The 18,385-nt window shown below is 41.8% G+C and overlaps 1 protein-coding gene across 1 annotated transcript in view; it reads right to left on the bottom strand.

Annotated features, from left to right (window-relative positions):
• Positions 1-18,385, bottom strand: part of LOC118363666 (cadherin-23-like) — a 544,503-nt gene that overhangs the window by 410,754 nt on the left and 115,364 nt on the right. The window contains exons 4-6 of the mRNA XM_052486131.1: positions 12,986-13,128; positions 12,793-12,840; positions 12,055-12,147 (exon numbers count right to left, since the gene is read on the bottom strand). Coding sequence (XP_052342091.1) covers positions 12,055-12,147; positions 12,793-12,840; positions 12,986-13,128 — 284 coding nt within the window. The remainder of the gene's footprint in view (positions 1-12,054; positions 12,148-12,792; positions 12,841-12,985; positions 13,129-18,385) is intronic.

Raw genomic sequence — 18,385 nt, 5'->3', positions numbered from 1 at the left:
AAAGAGTAGAACCAGCTCCCCTGCAATTACTCTATGATTTGACTATTAGATGTTACATGTTTAAAAAAATATATATTTAAAAAATAGAATAGTTTCACCATATTAAAACAACAGTTCAGATCACGTAATAAGGTTGACCTTAAAATGAGGGACAGAGGAAAATTAATCAATAATCACTTAAAAGAAATAATCTTCAGAAATGACTTTGTCAAAGCAACAAAATAACTAAGTCTTCACAATTTGAAATCTTTTAACTTGGCTTCCGGAGGTTGGGTTGAGGTGGCAGCGTGGTAGGCACAGCTTGTCCAATAAATTAATCATAAAAACTGATTAGCTGATTAACTGCGAAACAAACATTCTGGATAATATAGAGAACGTTAACTACTGATTTATCAGCATTTTGATATGCTCGAAAAAATAATCAGACACATTGAAGCAAAGAAAGAAAATACCTTTCCTCGAACTCTGCGAACGAAACTGAAGGGAAGCCACCATCTAAAATGTCAAATGTAACATTGGAGGGGGACGTTTTTATAACTACAGTGCCTTGTTAAGATATTCATCCCCCTTGGCGTTTTTCCTATTGTCTTGCATTTCAATCTGTAATTTAAATAGATTTGTATTTGGATATCATGTAATGGACATACACAAAATAGTCCAAATTGGTGAAGTGAAATGTAAAAACTTAACGTAAAGGAGGTGAGTGTATATGTATTCACCCCCTTTGCTATGAAGTCCCTAAATAAGATCTGGTGCAACCAATTACCTGCAGATAATTAGTCAAATAAAGTCCATTATGTGCAATCTAAGTGTCACATGATCTGTCACATGATCTCAGTATATACACACCTTTTCTGAAAGGCCCCAGAGTCTGCAACACAACTAAGCAGGGGGCACCACCAAGCAAGTGGCACCATGAAGACCAAGAAGCTCTCCAAAACAGGTCAGGGACAAAGTTGTGGAGAAAAACAGATCAGGGTTGGGTTATAATAAAATATCCGAAACTTTGAACATCCCACAGAGCACCCTTAAATCTATTATTAAAAAATGTAAACAATATGGCACCACAACAAACCTGCCAAGAGAGGCCACCCACCAAAACTCACGGACCAGGCAAGGAGGGATTTAATCAGAGAGGCAATAAAAGAGGCCAAAGAAAACCCTGAAGGAGCAGCAAAGCTCCACAGCGGAGATTGGAGTATCTGTCCATAGAACCACTTTAAGCCGTACACTCCACAGAGCTGGGCTTCACAAATTAATCAAACAAGTTTGGTGTTCACCAAAAGGCATGTGGGAGACTCCCCAAACATACGGAAGAAGGTACTCTGGTCAGATGAGACTAAAATGTAGCTTTTGCCATCAAGGAAAATGCTATGTCTGGCGCGAACCCGACACCTCTCATCAACCCACGAACACGATTCCCCACAGTGAAGCAGCATCATGCTGTGGGGATGTTTTTCATTGGCAGGGACTGAGAAACTGGTCAGAATTGAAGGAAATATGGATAGCGCTAAATACAGGGAAAATCTGGAGGGAAACCTGTTTCAGTCTTCCAGAGATTTGAGTCTGGGATGGAGGTTCACAGTCCAGCAGGACAACGACCCTAAGCATACTGCTAAAGCAACACTCGAGTGGTTTAAGGGGAAACATTGAAATGTCTTGGAATGGCCTAGTCAAAGCCCAGACATCAATCCAGTTGAGAATCTGTGGTACGACATAAAGATTGCGGTACACCAGCGGAACCCATCCAGCTGGAAGGAGCTGGAGCAGTTTTGTCTTGAAGAATGGGCAAAAATCCCAGTTGCTAGATGTGCCAAGCTTATAGATATATACTCCAAGAGACTTGCACCTGTAATAGCTGCAAAAGGTGGCTCTACAAAGTATTGACTTTGGGGGTGAATAGTTTGTTTCACAATAAAAAATATTTTACATCTTCAAAGTGGTAGGCATGTTGTGTACAGGTTGTAAGGCAACAAAATAGGAAAAATGCCAAGAGGTCAACACTTTCACAAGACACTGTATCTCTCCAGAAGATAAAGCACTGCTTACAAGCATGAGCGAGCAATTAAAACAGATTGATCTATTGTCTGGGCAAACAAGGGAGATTCAGGCCTTAAAAACAGGAATGGATTACAGTAATAAAATGTAAAAAATACGACAAGATAAGATATTGAAAACTACCCTAAAAACTTCTCCCTAAAATACACTACAGAGAGGCTAAGATATGTTAATAAAACAATGAAAGCCGAACTACTTGGTCTAAAGTGCAGAAGTATGAAGAATAATATTGTTAAAATGGAAATAAAGGAGCATGAATATGAACACTATCTGTCAATGGGGGAAAAATTCAAGGTATTCATGAAACAATCTCAAGATGACGGACGAAGAGGTGAATACAATTGATTTTCAAAGGGCTCACCTTTTCAGGTGGCAGAGTGAAAAGGGAAGGCCCCGTCCGATTGTAGCTATGATAACTCACTACAAAATGAAAATTGTCTTGTTACATTAGGGTAGGGAACTGAAGAACACCCCATTCTCTATGAATGAACAATTTCCCCATGAAATAGTGGAGAGACAACGTGCCTTGTACCCCACTGTCAAAAGGATCCGAGCAGAGAAGCAGACTGTTTGTCTAGTGGTCGAAGAAATTGTATGTAAACAACCAAATGTTCAAGGAGTCGAGTGATAGGTACATTGGGGCAAAAAAGTATTTAGTCAGTAGGCAAGTCGGGTTTACTCGCTCTGGATTGTCAGTACTGCATGTATTCTTGGCTATCTTGCCATGACTGTGTCAGTGTTGATTGTAAGTTAAATTTAGGCATTCCTTTATGGGTAGTGTGATGCTTAAGACCGCCAGAATCTGTTCCTTTTTCCTTCTTTGTTTTTCTTGGAATAAAAAAGGATATAATGAGGACTACATTAAATATGTTTAGCATGTAATGGACATAAAGAACTGGTCTTGCAATATAGGTAATTATCTCTTAATTTAAAAAAAATATATCTAATAATTGGATCCAATGAACTGAGCAGGCTGGACTGACATGCTAATAGCCTTGCTAGGATTTTCTAAATGTGAGCATGAATTTATAATATTGTGCTATTATTATTATGATCTATTATTGTTATTATTGATTTTTTTTTTACTGTTTTCCATGTTATTTGATTCGTTCTCTTAAAAAGCATCCTCATAGATATGCAATAGACCTATGGGGCTTTGAATGTGTTAGTGAAGGGTGGCAGTATTTAATTATGTTATCATCATGGGACTGCCCAAATTTCCCTCTGGCCTACGTCGCTTAGCGGCCAAGAGTTTGCCTTAGTACGCAAAGGTGCGTCGTGAGTCAGGGAGATCTGACCGTCTGATCGTCTTAGTGACAACAGACCTAGACATGGGGGGAGGTTTTAGTGGGTGGAACATTAGGACAACTGGAGGTTTACAAAGTTGCAGCTATAGTATGCTTAACTGTGCAAATATTATGGTACAGCTATATGGACACTTACAGACGTTGCTCAACTAAATGTTTTGTGATCATGCTGCGGGACTTAAGAATAATTTGTGGTTTAGTACGGTACCCTGTGTCAGTACTTCCTTGCTCCAGACCAGCACAAGGGAGAGTTAGAGCACTGATTATGCTTTTGGGTCCCAAGGCGCTACTGTGACTTACTGACGACATAAACCAAAATAGAAACTGATAATTGTGCACAACTTCAGTATTACTTAGTGGTGATACACTAAGGTTTTTATTCTAAGAGAAACCTAGACTACAATTAGGGTGTGGAAATGTTAGGATTATTTTGCTCTTACTTTAGTACTGTAGCCTACTCCTGACCGGTCACGTTGTACAGTGCCTAAAACACTGTAGGTGATGGTTCAATACCCATGCCATTCTCAACTGGGAGACCCATGAGATGACTGTAGGTTTAAGGTTTCTCTCTCACTAAAAACAGAAAAAAATAATTATAAATAACAAACGGCCTTTATTTACAATAAGTAACAATGTCTCACACCTTGTTCAAGAATGGCATTGTTCTCGCTTATTTTACTTAATTAGAAAGTGAAATAATCTCCAAAATATTGTTATTTTTTAAAACAAACAATAATTATTCATTTAGAATTGTATAAAAGCCCCTTGGATATTCTCACAGATATATTATTAACCCTGTCATTAGCCGGACAAAACATATTGGTCATGGCTCCCGAGTGGCACACAATGGGATTGCCTTGCAGTTCACCAGCTTTATCCACAGAGATAGCGCACAAGGTTCAAGGCACGAAGGCTGGGGTGATGGAATGGGCCGTGCACATAAAACGGACCTAGCCCATGTGGAAGGAAGGAGGTTTTCTACAGTAGATTTTCCGTTCTTCCGGAAAGCCCTAATCTGCAATTTAAATGAATAGAGTTGTTACAGCATAATCAAAGTGAGGACAATCGGCAATATGCTGTATACTTATGGCCTATTGTAAGCTGAAAGTCACACCTTTCAGTACTTCTAAACCCGCCCCAAACTCCATCCTTATCACAGTTACCATTCAAAAATGAGCTGTTTACCTAAAAAAATGACATTGCGACTAAAGAGAACAGATGAAATGGACATTGTTTTCATCAGATAAAGTGCATTCAAACTCAAAATTGAGCTCAGGTGCATCCTGTTTCCATTGATCATCCTTGAGTTGTTCCTACAACTTGATTGGAGTCCACCTGTGGTACATTCAATTAATTAGACATGATTTGGAAAGGCACACACCTGTCTATATAACATCCCACAGTTGACTGTGCATGTCAGAGCAAAAACCAAGCCATGACGTCGAAAGGAATTGTCTGCAGAGCTCCGAGACAGGATTGTGTCGAAGCACATATCTGGGGAAGGGTACAAAAAAATGTTTGCAGCATTGAAGGTCCCTAAGAACACAGTGGCCTCTATCATTCCTAAATGGAAGAAGTTTAGAACCACCAAGACTCTTCCTACAGCTGGCCGCCCGGCCAAACTGAGCAATTGGGTGAGAAGGGCCTTCGTCAGGGAGGTGACCAAGAACCTGATGGTAACTCTTATGAGCTTCAGAGCACCTCTGTGGAGATGGGAGAACCTTCCAGAAGCACAACAATTTCTGCAGCACTCCACCAATCAGGCCTTTATGGTAGAGTGGCCAGACGAAGGAACTCCTCTGTAAAAAGCACATGAGAGCCCACTTGGAGTTTGCCAAAAGGCACCTAAAGACCCTCAGACCATGAGAAACAAGATTCTCTGGTCTGATGAAACCAAGATTGAACTCTTTGGCCTGAATGCCAAGTGTCACGTCTGGAGGAAACTTGCCACCATCCCTGTGGTGAAGCATGGTGGTGGCATTCTGTGGGGATGTTTTTCAGCGGCAGGGACTGGGAGACTAGTCAGGATCGAGGGAAAGATGAACGAAGCAAAGAACAGAGAGATCCTTGATGAAAGCCTGCTCAGGACGTCATACTGGGGTGAAGGTTGACCTTCCAACAGGACCAAGACCCTAAGCACACAGCCAAGTCAATGCAGGAGTGGCTTTGGGACAAATCTCTGAATGTCCTTGTGTCTCCGGACTTGAACTCAATCGAATATCTCTGGAGAGACCTGAAAATAGCTGTGCAGCGACGCTCCCCATCCAACCTGACAGCGCTTGAGAGGATCTGCAGAGAGTAATGGGAGAAACTCCCCAAATACAGGTGTGCCAAGCTTGTAGCGTCGTACCCAAGAAGACTTGAGGCTGTAATCGCTGCCTCAACAAAGTACTGATTAAAGGGTCTGGATACTTATGTAAATGTGATATTTCCATTTTTTTGTTTTATAAATTAGCAAACATTTCTACAAACATGTTTTTGCTTTGTCATTATGGGGTATAGTGTGTAAATTGATGAGGGGAAAAAATGTATTTAATACATTTAAGAATAAGGCTACAACGTAACAAAATGTGGAAAAGGTGAGTGGGTCTGATTACTTTCCGAATGCATTGTATAGCTGAACCAATCTACATTCTCAAGTTGAATGGTATGTTCGCTCAACATTGAGTGAATAAGTCCAACTATAACAGATTGCATTAGTTTAGAAAATGATGTTTTATGTATCATAACATTAATTAACCAAACAATGTACATAGAAAAACACAGGTATTGAAATAAACATTTTTTTTGTAATCAACCTGCAGTAGAGCATACTCGGATATGTGATAATGATGGGTGTGGTTTTAAGTAAAAATGGATTTCTAATTTTACTCAAATTCAGCTCACTTCAAGCAGAGTTTGTTGAGCAAACAAACTAACACATTAGCTCAAATTTATGTCCTTTTTAAGTCCACTCAACTCACATAACACTTATTAAGCAATTGGTTTCCACATGAAAAAATATTTCAGTTTACTATAAAATACTCCAGTACAGAATACTATAGTAAATACTATCCATTCAGACCCCGGTCCTACCTACCTACAGGTTATAGACAATTTTCTATTTAGTATTTCTCCTGTAGGTTTCCTCAAGGAAAAAGCCTCCACTTGACTATGTCAAAGATAATAAAACAAAAATACAGTTGTAAATACGACAGTAATTTCCACAAAACACTACATACAGTAAATACTACAATCTGCAAAAACACTACATGAATTACTAGTTGTATCACTAATTTCTTCCAGTTGTGTCACACTACTATGGCTGACCTAATACAACACATTTTCATTTATAAAAACATATATATATATAAAACTATATATATTATATATACTACAGTAGTTATACTATAGTTAACTGTAAATAATACAGTATTAATTTGTGTTTTTGAAGACTTTAGCACATAAGCTCAAATTATTGTCCTTTTAAAGTGCACTCAACTCACATAATAACACTGTGTAGGCTATTGGTTAATTTGGCTTTTTTATAGACCAAATGTATAAGATGAAATAGGTATTACACATAGTAGACATCAAGATATCAAGTGTTGAGCATTAATCAATGCTCTCAGATATATGCATAGGGACAGATGGAGAGAGACCTCTAGACATTAATATAACGTAAGCCTTGAAAATAAAAGTTGTACCAAAACTAATCTCAACTATAGGGTGGATCTCATATTGACTACTTTCCATTCAACCTCCCTCCTCCCTCCGTCTATTCCTCATTTACACTCTCTTTCTCTATCCATCCATCCTCTCCCCCCCTACCCCCTCCATCTCCCTCTCTCAATCTATCCTTCCTTCCACCCTTCTCTCCATGGCTCTTGGTATTAGTGTCACCCAGTCACTTCTCACTAACCACCCCATTCAATTTCATCTTTCAGAGACGATACAGAAACCATTACGCATAGAGCAAATCACATTAATGTGTGTGTGTGTGTGTGTGTGCGTGCTATGGTATATGTGGTGGGAGCGTTTGATTGTTAAGGCAGTTATAATAACAACAGCACAAACCATTTCTTTATGCCGACATTAATTACTTAGTTTAACAGATTCTTAAATTAATAGGATTGTTTCAGAATGTCATTGCTTATAGGTCATATGTAAAATAATGGTTTTAATACAATTAATGTAATATGTGTATAATAACTTCAGGCAGGATAATGTGATACACAGAGGTGTAAATTATTAGGTGAAAGTTATGCTTTCATAATAATTTGAATTGTACAAAGAGAAAGAGAAAAAGGGACCAGAACACATGAATTCTACTTTATAGTGACACAGGGCACATCAAATAGTGGAAGTCCTCTGTTGTTCTGCCCAATCCAACATCAAGCTCTAAACATCTCATTCACAGGCATAATGAACACTCTCTGATACACTTTGCCAAACCAATCTGAGAGATCAGTGTGTGCGTACATGCGTCTGTCTGCGTGCCTGTCTGTGTCTGCCTGCCTGCCAACCGTGCTCCCTGCCCCAGCCCAACCCTCCAGCCATCCTTCGAACCTCTTGTGATTTCAACATCATTGTGACATCAATGTAACATAAATGAAATATCAGCTCACATGGATGCCGTGTCAGTCAGTACAGTGTAGTATAGCTAGATGGATACTGCACAGGTATGATGACCTGACCACTCTCAAGCTTTGATCCAGTTTGACTTTCTATGGTCTATCATTGTTTAAGTAACTTGTGTCCTCCATTGAATATATTGATTAAAACGGACATTCCCATTCAAGTCAATATTCCTTGATTACATTTACTGTAAATTATTCACACCCATATTCTAGTCATTATATTTCTAGGGTGTGGCCTGTCCACCCCCAGCTAAAATGAAGACCAGTTTAAAATAGCAGCCAATGTAAGAGCTATCAGCACCGTGAGGGACACTGAGATAGAAAATACAGAAATAGGCTGAGGACGGATTTTCCTTCACCTGCTGCCTGAGTGTGTGTGTGTGGGGGGGGAGTAAACAGATAAGCTCAATGTTAGCTATCCAGCAGTGCAGTGCAGTGGATGCCTGCTTGTCTGTCTGCCTGTTTGCCAATATATTCAATCCATCTGTATAGTGCCTTTCAGGGCCAGACTTGGCATGGCTGTACTATCTCCCTCTGCATCACTGTTGCGTTATCTGTGTTCAATATTCTACAACACAATAAATAAATAATTGATGAGTTATGGCGTTGGTAATATAAGCAGAGCGAGATATAGTACATAAAAGGTAGACGTTTTTGGGGGTTTGTGTGTGAGCGCGTGCCTGTCTGTCTGTCCATGCATTCACCACTCTGTATGTCCATTACTCCATCTGTCTGTCTAACTATACAGTGTAAAGTCATGAATGGGAGAGAGTGGAATTCAAAGAAAGATAGAGGGGAAGTCAGAAAGAAAGAAAAAAGAAAAGACAGACAGAGCAGGAGAAATAGTGTGTTTGTGGGATCGGGGTGGGTCTGGGGTGAGCAGCAGGACACAGAAAACACTGGGTGAGTCTCAGAAAAGTCATTAGTAGTGGCATTTGATGGTGGCGGCGTGTCAATGACACAGAGACTAGCTCGCAGTGGGAGAGGGTTTTAGGGCCAGGAAGCATGGGAGTAAAGGCTGGGGAATGGATTGGGACTCCCTGGGGCGACTGGTGTTATTAAAAACTGTTCAACTAGTGAGTTATACATAGACACAAACATGCACAAAAGCACACAATAAAGCATGCACACACAAACGGACAGACAGACACACAGACTACATTTCAAGTATACACGTCTAATGTACATTGTACTTTAAGGTGTGTTATGCTAAATTTAGATCAAGAATCATAGGGCTGAAAGACAGTATTACCACCTTTCTTGGGCTCATACCAAATAGTAAACTGATAGGGATACAACTTACTCTAAAATGTGAAAAACAAAAAAACACAGTATGCAGCACTGCTACCACCATTACGTTAAATGGGGAATTTGGCTGAGGTCCATCTGTTGTTTTAGTCGAACATTGTGTTTGGGTAATATTCTCTGAATGTGTCCCAAACGGCACATTATGTCCTATATAGTGCACTACTTTTGACCAGAGCCCTATGGGAGGATCTGATGGGCCATAATCAAAAGTAGTGTACTAAATAGGGAATAGGGTGCCATTTGAGACACATTAGGTCTCATTTATATTTGAGTCATTTAGCAGACACTGTTATCCAGAGCAACATACAGTTATCTCGGTCTCCACACACTGTGCCATGGCTGCTTGCTGTAAATCTGTCCAGCTCATTAGCACTGACACAGGGAATGCTAGCTGCCCACCTGCTCCCCTTCACACTCTTTATAGCACCACAAATTAAACCCACAATTACGGTACGCATGCCAGCGAACGCGCGCACACACTCCTCTTTTACAACTCCTCAATTACACACACTCCTCTCGTCTTTACTACTCTACACCAACCCATCCACAGGTCACATTGAGCTGTTTTCTGTATTCCTGTTTTCTCACTTTCCCACTTCCAGCTCTTTCCCATTCCTTCCATTGTTACTTTTTTCCTCAATGTCCTCCTCTGTCTCTCTACATACCACATCTCTCTCACTCCCATCTCTTTCCACTCCTTTCTGTTATTTTTCCTCTCCGTCAAACTAGCTCCGTCTCTGTCCATCCCCCTCCTTCTCTGCCTGTCTGTTTTTCTCTGCATTCAACTTCAGGAACCAGCTTATCGTCTCAGAGTTGCTGATGGAAGTCATAATCTGTGATTGGCCGGCTACTGTGGCACATACGGTGAGTGACAGGTTGATGGAGTGATGTCGCAGCGTATTTGCTTTGCCCAACGGAGGTCACCGGAAGTCACAGAGGTAATGAGGCCATAAAAATGCAGAGGACAGAAAGTTGTTGGAGGAGGAAGAGGATGAGAGGGAGGGAGGGGATGGAGGAAACAAGATAGAACAGGGAACGCAGTCACAACACCCTCACTGCATCATCTCGTCCTCGGCTTCCCCATGGCTTAGTACTGAGTATTCGGTGAGCTACAGCTGGTGCCCAGAGTACATGTATCATACACAAACATGGCCTCAGATAATGATCATGAATTGCCTGGCTGGGACAGTAGAAATGTGAAAAGAACAGTGGAAACACTCTTATGGATGCATAGTGACACTTCAGTAAACAGGCATTTGCCATGGGTTATCATTAAATAAATCATGGCTTGGAACACGATTAGGCAATTAGCATCCAAGACCGGAACAGTCTATCAAAATGTTGTTATGCTGTACCTACAGCAAGGACAACCTGCCTTGCCTGCCCTAAAGCCTCTATCTATTCAAAGGTATAATTGCAGCAATTTGTGGGCTCCCGAGTGGCGCAGTGGTCTAAGGCACCGTATCTCAGCGCAAGCGGCGTCACTACAATCCCTGATTCGTATCCAGGCTGTATCACATCTGGCTGTGATTGGGAGTCCCATAGGGAGGCACACAATTGGCCCAGCATTGTCTGGGGTAGGCCGTCATTGTAAATAATAATTTGTTCTTAACTGAGTTGCCTAATTAAATAAAGGTTCAAATAAAAAAATGTAAGCTTAGCAGCTCTTTGTAACTAGAACTCAGAGAACCTCAAATAATGCAGAGAAAACCCTGATTGAACCCTCAGACAATCCTGAGAGAACCCTGAAAAAACACAGAGAGAGACCTGAGACAACTCTTCACTCCACTCATAGGAGAAGGTAAAGGGGGCAGGCTAAACAGCCCCCTCTTTCTCTGAATTTATTTGCTTGACTTTATGGATTGAAGAGGGGAAAAATCCCAGTGGCTTTGAAGATTTGGAGAAGACTGGAGATAGGCTATGCACTCAATATAAACACAACACGATATATGTGTGTGCGTGGCTGAGATAGATTTCAGCCTCTGTTTGAAGTTCCAGACTTCAACATTCTACTCTACTCTGGCAATTACTTCATATCAACAATCAGATGGGGGAGAGGGCAAAAAGAAGGGAGGGGGGAGAGAGGAAGGGAGAGGGGGATTTTGAGAGAGCGAGAAGGGGGGTGAGCCTGCCCCCCTCCCTCTACTCCTTCGGACCAGAGAGTGAGGGAAACTGTAAGAGGGAGATAGAGACTAACAGAGGAAGAGGGAGGGAGATAGAGACTGAAATAGGAGGGAGAGACTTAGTGGAGGTAGTAGCCTGAGAGAGAGAAAGAAAAGCTGTAGTGGGAGTGATTGAGGACCACTGCAGAGGGAGAGTTTTTGTTATATTTGTATGGCAATTTGGATGACTTTCTCCATATATGAGAAAGAAGAGGACTCCCAAACCAGTGGTTGGTTATCATGCAGGCCATTTGCACTGCCAAGTTGTTGTAAAGTTGCATGTCTGATAAGTCAACCAATTATAGACATTGACTCAAAGATTCTCACTGTCTGTGTATTATATCGAGCAAGAGAAACTATGCTTTTTCTCATAAATCAGTAAACAATTGTCACACACACATAACACAAGACTTCTTGGTTCAGTTTTACATTTCCCCCAGCAATGGTTAAGGTTAGAATTGTAAAGAGGGAAACTGATCCTAGATCTATACCAAGGGGAGACTTCATCCACAAGGACAGTGGGACAAGTTAGGGAGGACAGTTATATACAGTAGCTTTTACACATTCCATACACATTCCATATAAATGACTGTAGCCTACCTCTGCAATGTGTACTGTGTATGGCTGGCCATGGAAAGTAGGGGAGTTGTCATTCACATCTCCTATCTGAATATTCACTGTGTCTTTGACCACCTGCGAAAGCACAAGAGGTCCTAATGTTTAATACACAAACACACAGACCGAGAGAAACACACACACAATACACTTATTCTATGTACAGAATGAGGGTGGTGTCTTAACCCATAGGAATGTGTTGGTTGAAATGTCATTGTGTTTTAGTGCATCAGGGAGAGGTGTGGCAGTGGTTAGAGTGTTGGACTAGTAACCAAGAGGTTGCAAGATCAAATCCCCGAGCTGACAAGGTACAAATCTGTCGTTCTGCCCCTGAACAAGGCAGTTAACCCACTGTTCCTAGGCTGTCATTAAAAATAAGAATTTGTTCTTAACTGACTTGCCTAATTAAATGAAGGTCATGTACAAAATCAGAACAGTACATGTTAGACAGGTGTCAGAGTGAGTAACATACACAATCAATCAACTCCCTGACACATACAAATATTACACACACTCTATGCATAGAAGGAGTGTATGAATTTAGTGTCTTAACCATTACCCATAGGGTTGTGTAGGTTGAAATGTCAGTGTGTTTTAGCATTTGAACGTTGCGTGTGAGACAGGTGTCAGAGTGAATAATAGTTGGTCAGGTGGAGTTGTATCTACAGTGTGTGAGCTACTTGACATCCAGGATGTGTAACAGTGTTGACTCTTGGCTCTTACCCCTTGGCTGTCACTCACAAAGAACTCCACCTGCATCTCCGACTTGGCCTGGAAGAGATGGAGAGAGATGTCAGCAAAACCCTTCATAAGGGAGGGAGGAAGTGTGGGGAGGGAATGGAGACAGGGTGTGTGTGTTTGTGTGGGTGTGCGCATGCACGTGTGGGTGGTTGTGTGTGTGCCTGTGTCTTCTAACCTCGCGGTCCAAGGGCTGTCGTAGCCACACTACTCCACTGTCTCTCTCCACTGCAAAGTACCTCATGGCCTCCTCTCCCACTACCCCGAAAATGAGGGGCTCCTGGTCTGGGTCTTCCGCCTGCAGCTGGGTTACTGATGTGCCTGACATGCATAGGAGAAGACAGGGGTAATAGGTCAATCCCAGGAAACATTGGTTGTGTCCAAAATGGCACCCTATTCTCTATTCCGTGCATTGCTTTGGGTGAAATAGCACCCTATTCCACATTTGTCTCTCTAATCTCCATTTAGTGCACTACTTTCTTGGCCGGCTGCACTATAAATAGGGAATAGGGTTCCATTTCGGCTGCAACGTTAATATATCAAGAAACAAAAAAGGCAGCCAGCTGTATTACTCCTTGTTATGCCATAATTTGTGAAAATGGAGGATGGGGGCTAGAGGTTCTTTATGGTAGATTTAAACAGATTTAAACTGAGGTTCTGGTAGAGCTGCTCCAGTTTCAACTGTTCTGCCTTACTATTATTCGACCATGCTGGTCATTTATGAACATTTGAACATCTTGGCCATGTTCTGTTATAATCTCCACCCGGCACAGCCAGAAGAGGACGGGCCACCCCACATATGCTCTCTCTAATTCTCTCTTTCTTTCTTTCTTTCTCTCTCTCGGAGGACCTGAGCCCTAGGACCGTGCCCCAGGACTACCTGACATGATGACTCCTTGCTGTCCCCAGTCCACCTGGCCATGCTGCTGCTCCAGTTTCAACTGTTCTGCCTTGTTATTATTCGACCATGCTGGTCATTTATGAACATTTGAACATCTTGGCCATGTTCTGTTATAATCTCCACCCGGTACAGCCAGAAGAGGACTGGCCACCCCACATAGCCTGGTTCCTCTCTAGGTTTCTTCCTAGGTTTTGGCCTTTCTAGGGAGTTTTTCCTAGCCACCGTGCTTCTACACCTGCATTGCTTGCTGTTTGGGGTTTTAGGCTGGGTTTCTGTACAGCACTTTGAGATATCAGCTGATGTACGAAGGGCTATATAAATAAATGTGATTTGATTTGGTTTGAGTGACAAGTCACCCACATGAAGAACATGGAGGGCCATTAAGAGGTTAAAGTGTTGCTGTGTAGTGTATTTATTTACCAGCATGGCACACACACACACACACACACACACACACACACACACGCACTAACACACATGCAAACACAGGCAGGCAAGCACACACAAGCACAGGCACGCTAACATTTAGTATCCTCTCCATCGCCTCGCTCTCTCTCCATTAGACTACTGTAGAGTTGAAGCCAAACTAAATCAAGCCTGTCACTTCCAGGCCCCGGCTGATAACACAAAGACCAATTAGGCGCCACAATCACACCCCCCCCCCCCTCTTTTTATTAATATAACCCATTTTCACCATGAAGGGGAGGCAAAAATTACTAATTAATCTTACAATTTATGAACCCTTCTCATTGCATCTAATGAGATTTATGCAAATTATGCTGCTTTCAATATGAATTTTGTTGAAGACCGTGCAAATTAAGCACTTTCTCACACTCATCAATAATAACTGCGTAAGTCACCCTATCCCGCGCACTCTCCCTCTCGCTCTCCTCCATTGAAAAGGAAATGTCCACTGCATGTGGAAATACATGGCTCAAATGGGACCCTAGTTCCAAATAGCACCCTATTCACTATATAGTGCAGTGCACAACTTCAAAAGTAGTGCACTACATAGGGAACAGGGTGTCATTTGAGATACAGTTATGAGTGTAAGAAATTGTACGTTCATGCCAGGATCCTGTCTCTACAAGCCACAGTAATGTGGAAGATTAATTAGGGATAACCCCCTTTAAAAAAAATGACATGCACACACTGCCTGTAGCAAGGATATGCATATTCTTGGTACCATTTGAAAGGAAACACTTTGAAGTGTGGAAATGTGGATTGAATGTAGGAAAATATAACACAATAGATCTGGGAGAACAAAATACAAAGACAAAACTGTTTTTTTTGCACCACCATCTTTGAAATCCAACAGAAACGTCCCAAATCTAGCGATCACTCTGGTTGTAATTCCGATGGTGCACACAAGAGGGCAGCAGTGTATGTGCAAAGTTTCAGACTGATAACTTGAAGTATTAGCAAGCCACATGACATTTAGTGTGAAGTCACCCAGGTGTCCTTCACGACTTGCCCAAATGTACATTTACATTACATGTTTTCTGCAAGAATATCGTCATATGTATACTTGGACTTTGATTTAGCTTTTCCAGTATTAGTAGCAATATTGTAAGTTCAACATTAGCAAAACACCCAGTTTTCATAACTTCATAACTCTCCATATTCTTGCAATTGTTGTCCAAAAGGAAAAGGCTTGCTGTTGCACAAGGTTAGTAGCAAATTTGTGAGACAGTATGCTGAAACCCTGTATCTAACGTAAAACCCAGCTCATTGGCAATCGAGCGAGCTTTGTTTGACCCCGATTGGTGCTGAGGAATAAATACGAATGTAATTTGACTGGTTGAAACAACGTTTAGGGATAGATTTTAGATTATTTTCTTTGCAAATTGAATGAGTGGAAATACAAAATCGATCATGCATGCTATATGGAACTTTTTAAGACGTGAAAAATGATTTCATCTAACAAAACGACACTTGTCGTGTTTTGTTATAACATGTTATCTCTGGGAACCTTGGGATGATAAATCAGAGCAAGATATCAGAATGTAAGTACACATTCCACCTTCAGAGGTGAATTGCAATTCGTTCCAGTCACAGGCAGCAGAGAACTGGAAGGAAAGGAGGTTAAATGAGGTGTTGGCTTTAGGGATGATCAGTGAGATACACTTGCTGGAGCGGGTGCTACAGGTGGGTGTTGCCGTCGTGACCAGTGAACTGAGATAAGGCGGAGCTTCACCTAGCATGGACTTGTAGATGACCTGGAGCCAGTGGGCCTGGCGACGAATATGTAGCGAGGACCAGCCGACTAGGGCATACAGGTCGCAGTGGTGGATGGTATAAGGTGCTTTAATAACAAAACAGATGGCACTATGATAAACTGCATCCAGTTTGCGGAGTAGAGTATTGGAAGCTATTTTGTAGATGACATCGCCAAAGTCGAGGATCGGTATGATAGTCAGTTTTACTAGGGTAAGTTTGGTGGCGTGGGTGAAGGAGACTTTGTTGCGGAATAGAAAGCCGACTCTAGATTTGATTTTAGATTGGAGATGTTTGATATGAGTCTGGAAGGAGAGTTTACAGTCTAGCCAGACACCTAGGTACTTATAGATGTCCACATATTCTAGGTTGGAACCATCCAGGGTGGTGATGCTAGTCGGGCGTGCGGGTGCAGGCAGCGAACGGTTGAAAAGCATGCATTTGGTTTTACTAGCGTTGAAGAGCAGTTGGTGGCCATGGAAGGAGTGTTGTATGGCATTGAAGCTCGTTTGGAGGTTAGATAGCACAGTGTCCAAGGAAGGGCCAGTAGTATACAGAATGGTATCGTCTGCATATAGGTGGATCAGGGAATCACTCGCAGCAAGAGCAACATCATTGATATATACAGAGAAAAGAGTTGGCCCCAGAATTGAACCCTGTGGCACCCCCATAGAGACTGCCAGAGGACCGGACAACATGCCCTCCGATTTGACACACTGAACTCGTCTGCAAAGTAGTTGTTGAACCAGGCAAGGCAGTAATTAGAAAAACCGAGGCTCCTGAGTCTGCCGATAAGAATATGGTGATTGACAGAGTCGAAATCCTTGGCCAGGTCGATGAAGATGGCTGCACAGTACTGTCTTTTATCGATGGTGGTTATGATATCGTTTAGTACCTTGAGCGTGGCTGAGGTGCACCTGTGACCAGCTTGGAAACCAGATTGCACAGCGGAGAAGGTACGGTGATGGTCAGTGATCTGTTTGTTGACTAGGCTTTCGAAGGCCTTAGATAGGCAGGGTAGGATGGATATAGGTCTGTAACAGTTTGGGTCCAGGGTGTCTCCCCTTTGAAGAGGGGGATGACTGCGGCAGCTTTCCAATCCTTGGGGATCTCAGATGATATGAAAGGGAGGTTGAACAGGCTGGTAATAGGGGTTGCGACAATGGTGGCGGATAGTTTCAGAAATAGAGGGTCCAGATTGTCAAAACCAGCTGATTTGTATGGGTCCAGGTTTTGCAGCTCTTTCAGAACATCTGCTATCTGGATTTGGGTAAAGGAGAAGCTGGGGCGGAGCTGTTGGCCGAGGTTGGAATAGCCAGGAGGAAGGCATGGCCAGCCGTTGAGAAATGCTTGTTGAAGTCCCATTGGCGGAACACCTATCCCCAACTCCTACATAGGGAAAGAGAGTGTGATTGAGTGTAGAACATTAAGTGTAGAGGGCTTTTTGCTGCGAGTAGAAGTGAAATTGTGTATGAGTGGGAGGTCTCATGTGTGCTCGTCTGGTCCTTCTGTAGCACAGTTGGTAGAGCATGGCGCTTGTAACGCCAGGGTAGTGGGTTCGATTCCCGGGACCACCCATACGTAGAATGTATGCACACATGACTGTAAGTCGCTTTGGATAAAAGCGTCTGCTAAATGGCATATATTTTTTTATATATATATTTTTATATATTAAAGGATGTATTCATTGATTTGAGTATTATGTGCATGTGCATGTATGACTGCACAGGGATGTACATGTGTGTGTTGACATTCACTCGAGTGGTGTGTCTGTTTGTGTGTGTGTGTGTGTGTTTGCTGGTTCCATAATACTCAACTTGAAACTCAGTTCCATAACACGGTCATAATCTTTTCTTAATATGGTCATAATACTGTAATTACCCATATTTGCTGCTGTTGTGACATATATTGCATCATTTTATAGCTCTTTTCTCTGCCAAGAAGTTTCCTTTCAATTAAAAGTTTGTTTCTTAAGTCCTTTGTTGTTGCTGTAATGAATTCTTTATCATATCTTTAAAAACGTGTAGAAAATACCCTTTGACACTGTCAATAAGCATTATGACCATCATAATCATATAAGCTAGATAGGCCTATCATGTAAACTCAGCAAAAAAGAAACGTCCCTATTTCTTTCAAAGATTATTTTTATGAATTCAAATATCTTCACAGATCTTCCTTGTAAAGGGTTTAAACACTGTTTCGCATGCTTGTTCAATAAACCATAAACAATTAATGAACATGCACCTGTAACGATCGTTACATAAATAAGTGGACCAATATCCCACAACGTAGGTGGGAAAAGGAACACACTAAGTATGATCCCCAATTGGAGGCAACGAATGTCCGCTGCCTCCAATTGGGAACCATACTCACACACCAAAATAGAACTATAATAACTAGAAACCCCGCTAGTCATGCTCTGACCTATTACACCAGGTACAAGATGTACCAGGAACGCAC

This window comes from Oncorhynchus keta, chromosome 3, assembly GCF_023373465.1.
Source record: "Oncorhynchus keta strain PuntledgeMale-10-30-2019 chromosome 3, Oket_V2, whole genome shotgun sequence".
NCBI lineage: Eukaryota > Metazoa > Chordata > Actinopteri > Salmoniformes > Salmonidae > Oncorhynchus > Oncorhynchus keta.
The sequence above is the reverse complement of the archived record's forward strand: the minus strand, read 5'-3'. Positions and strand labels throughout refer to the sequence as shown.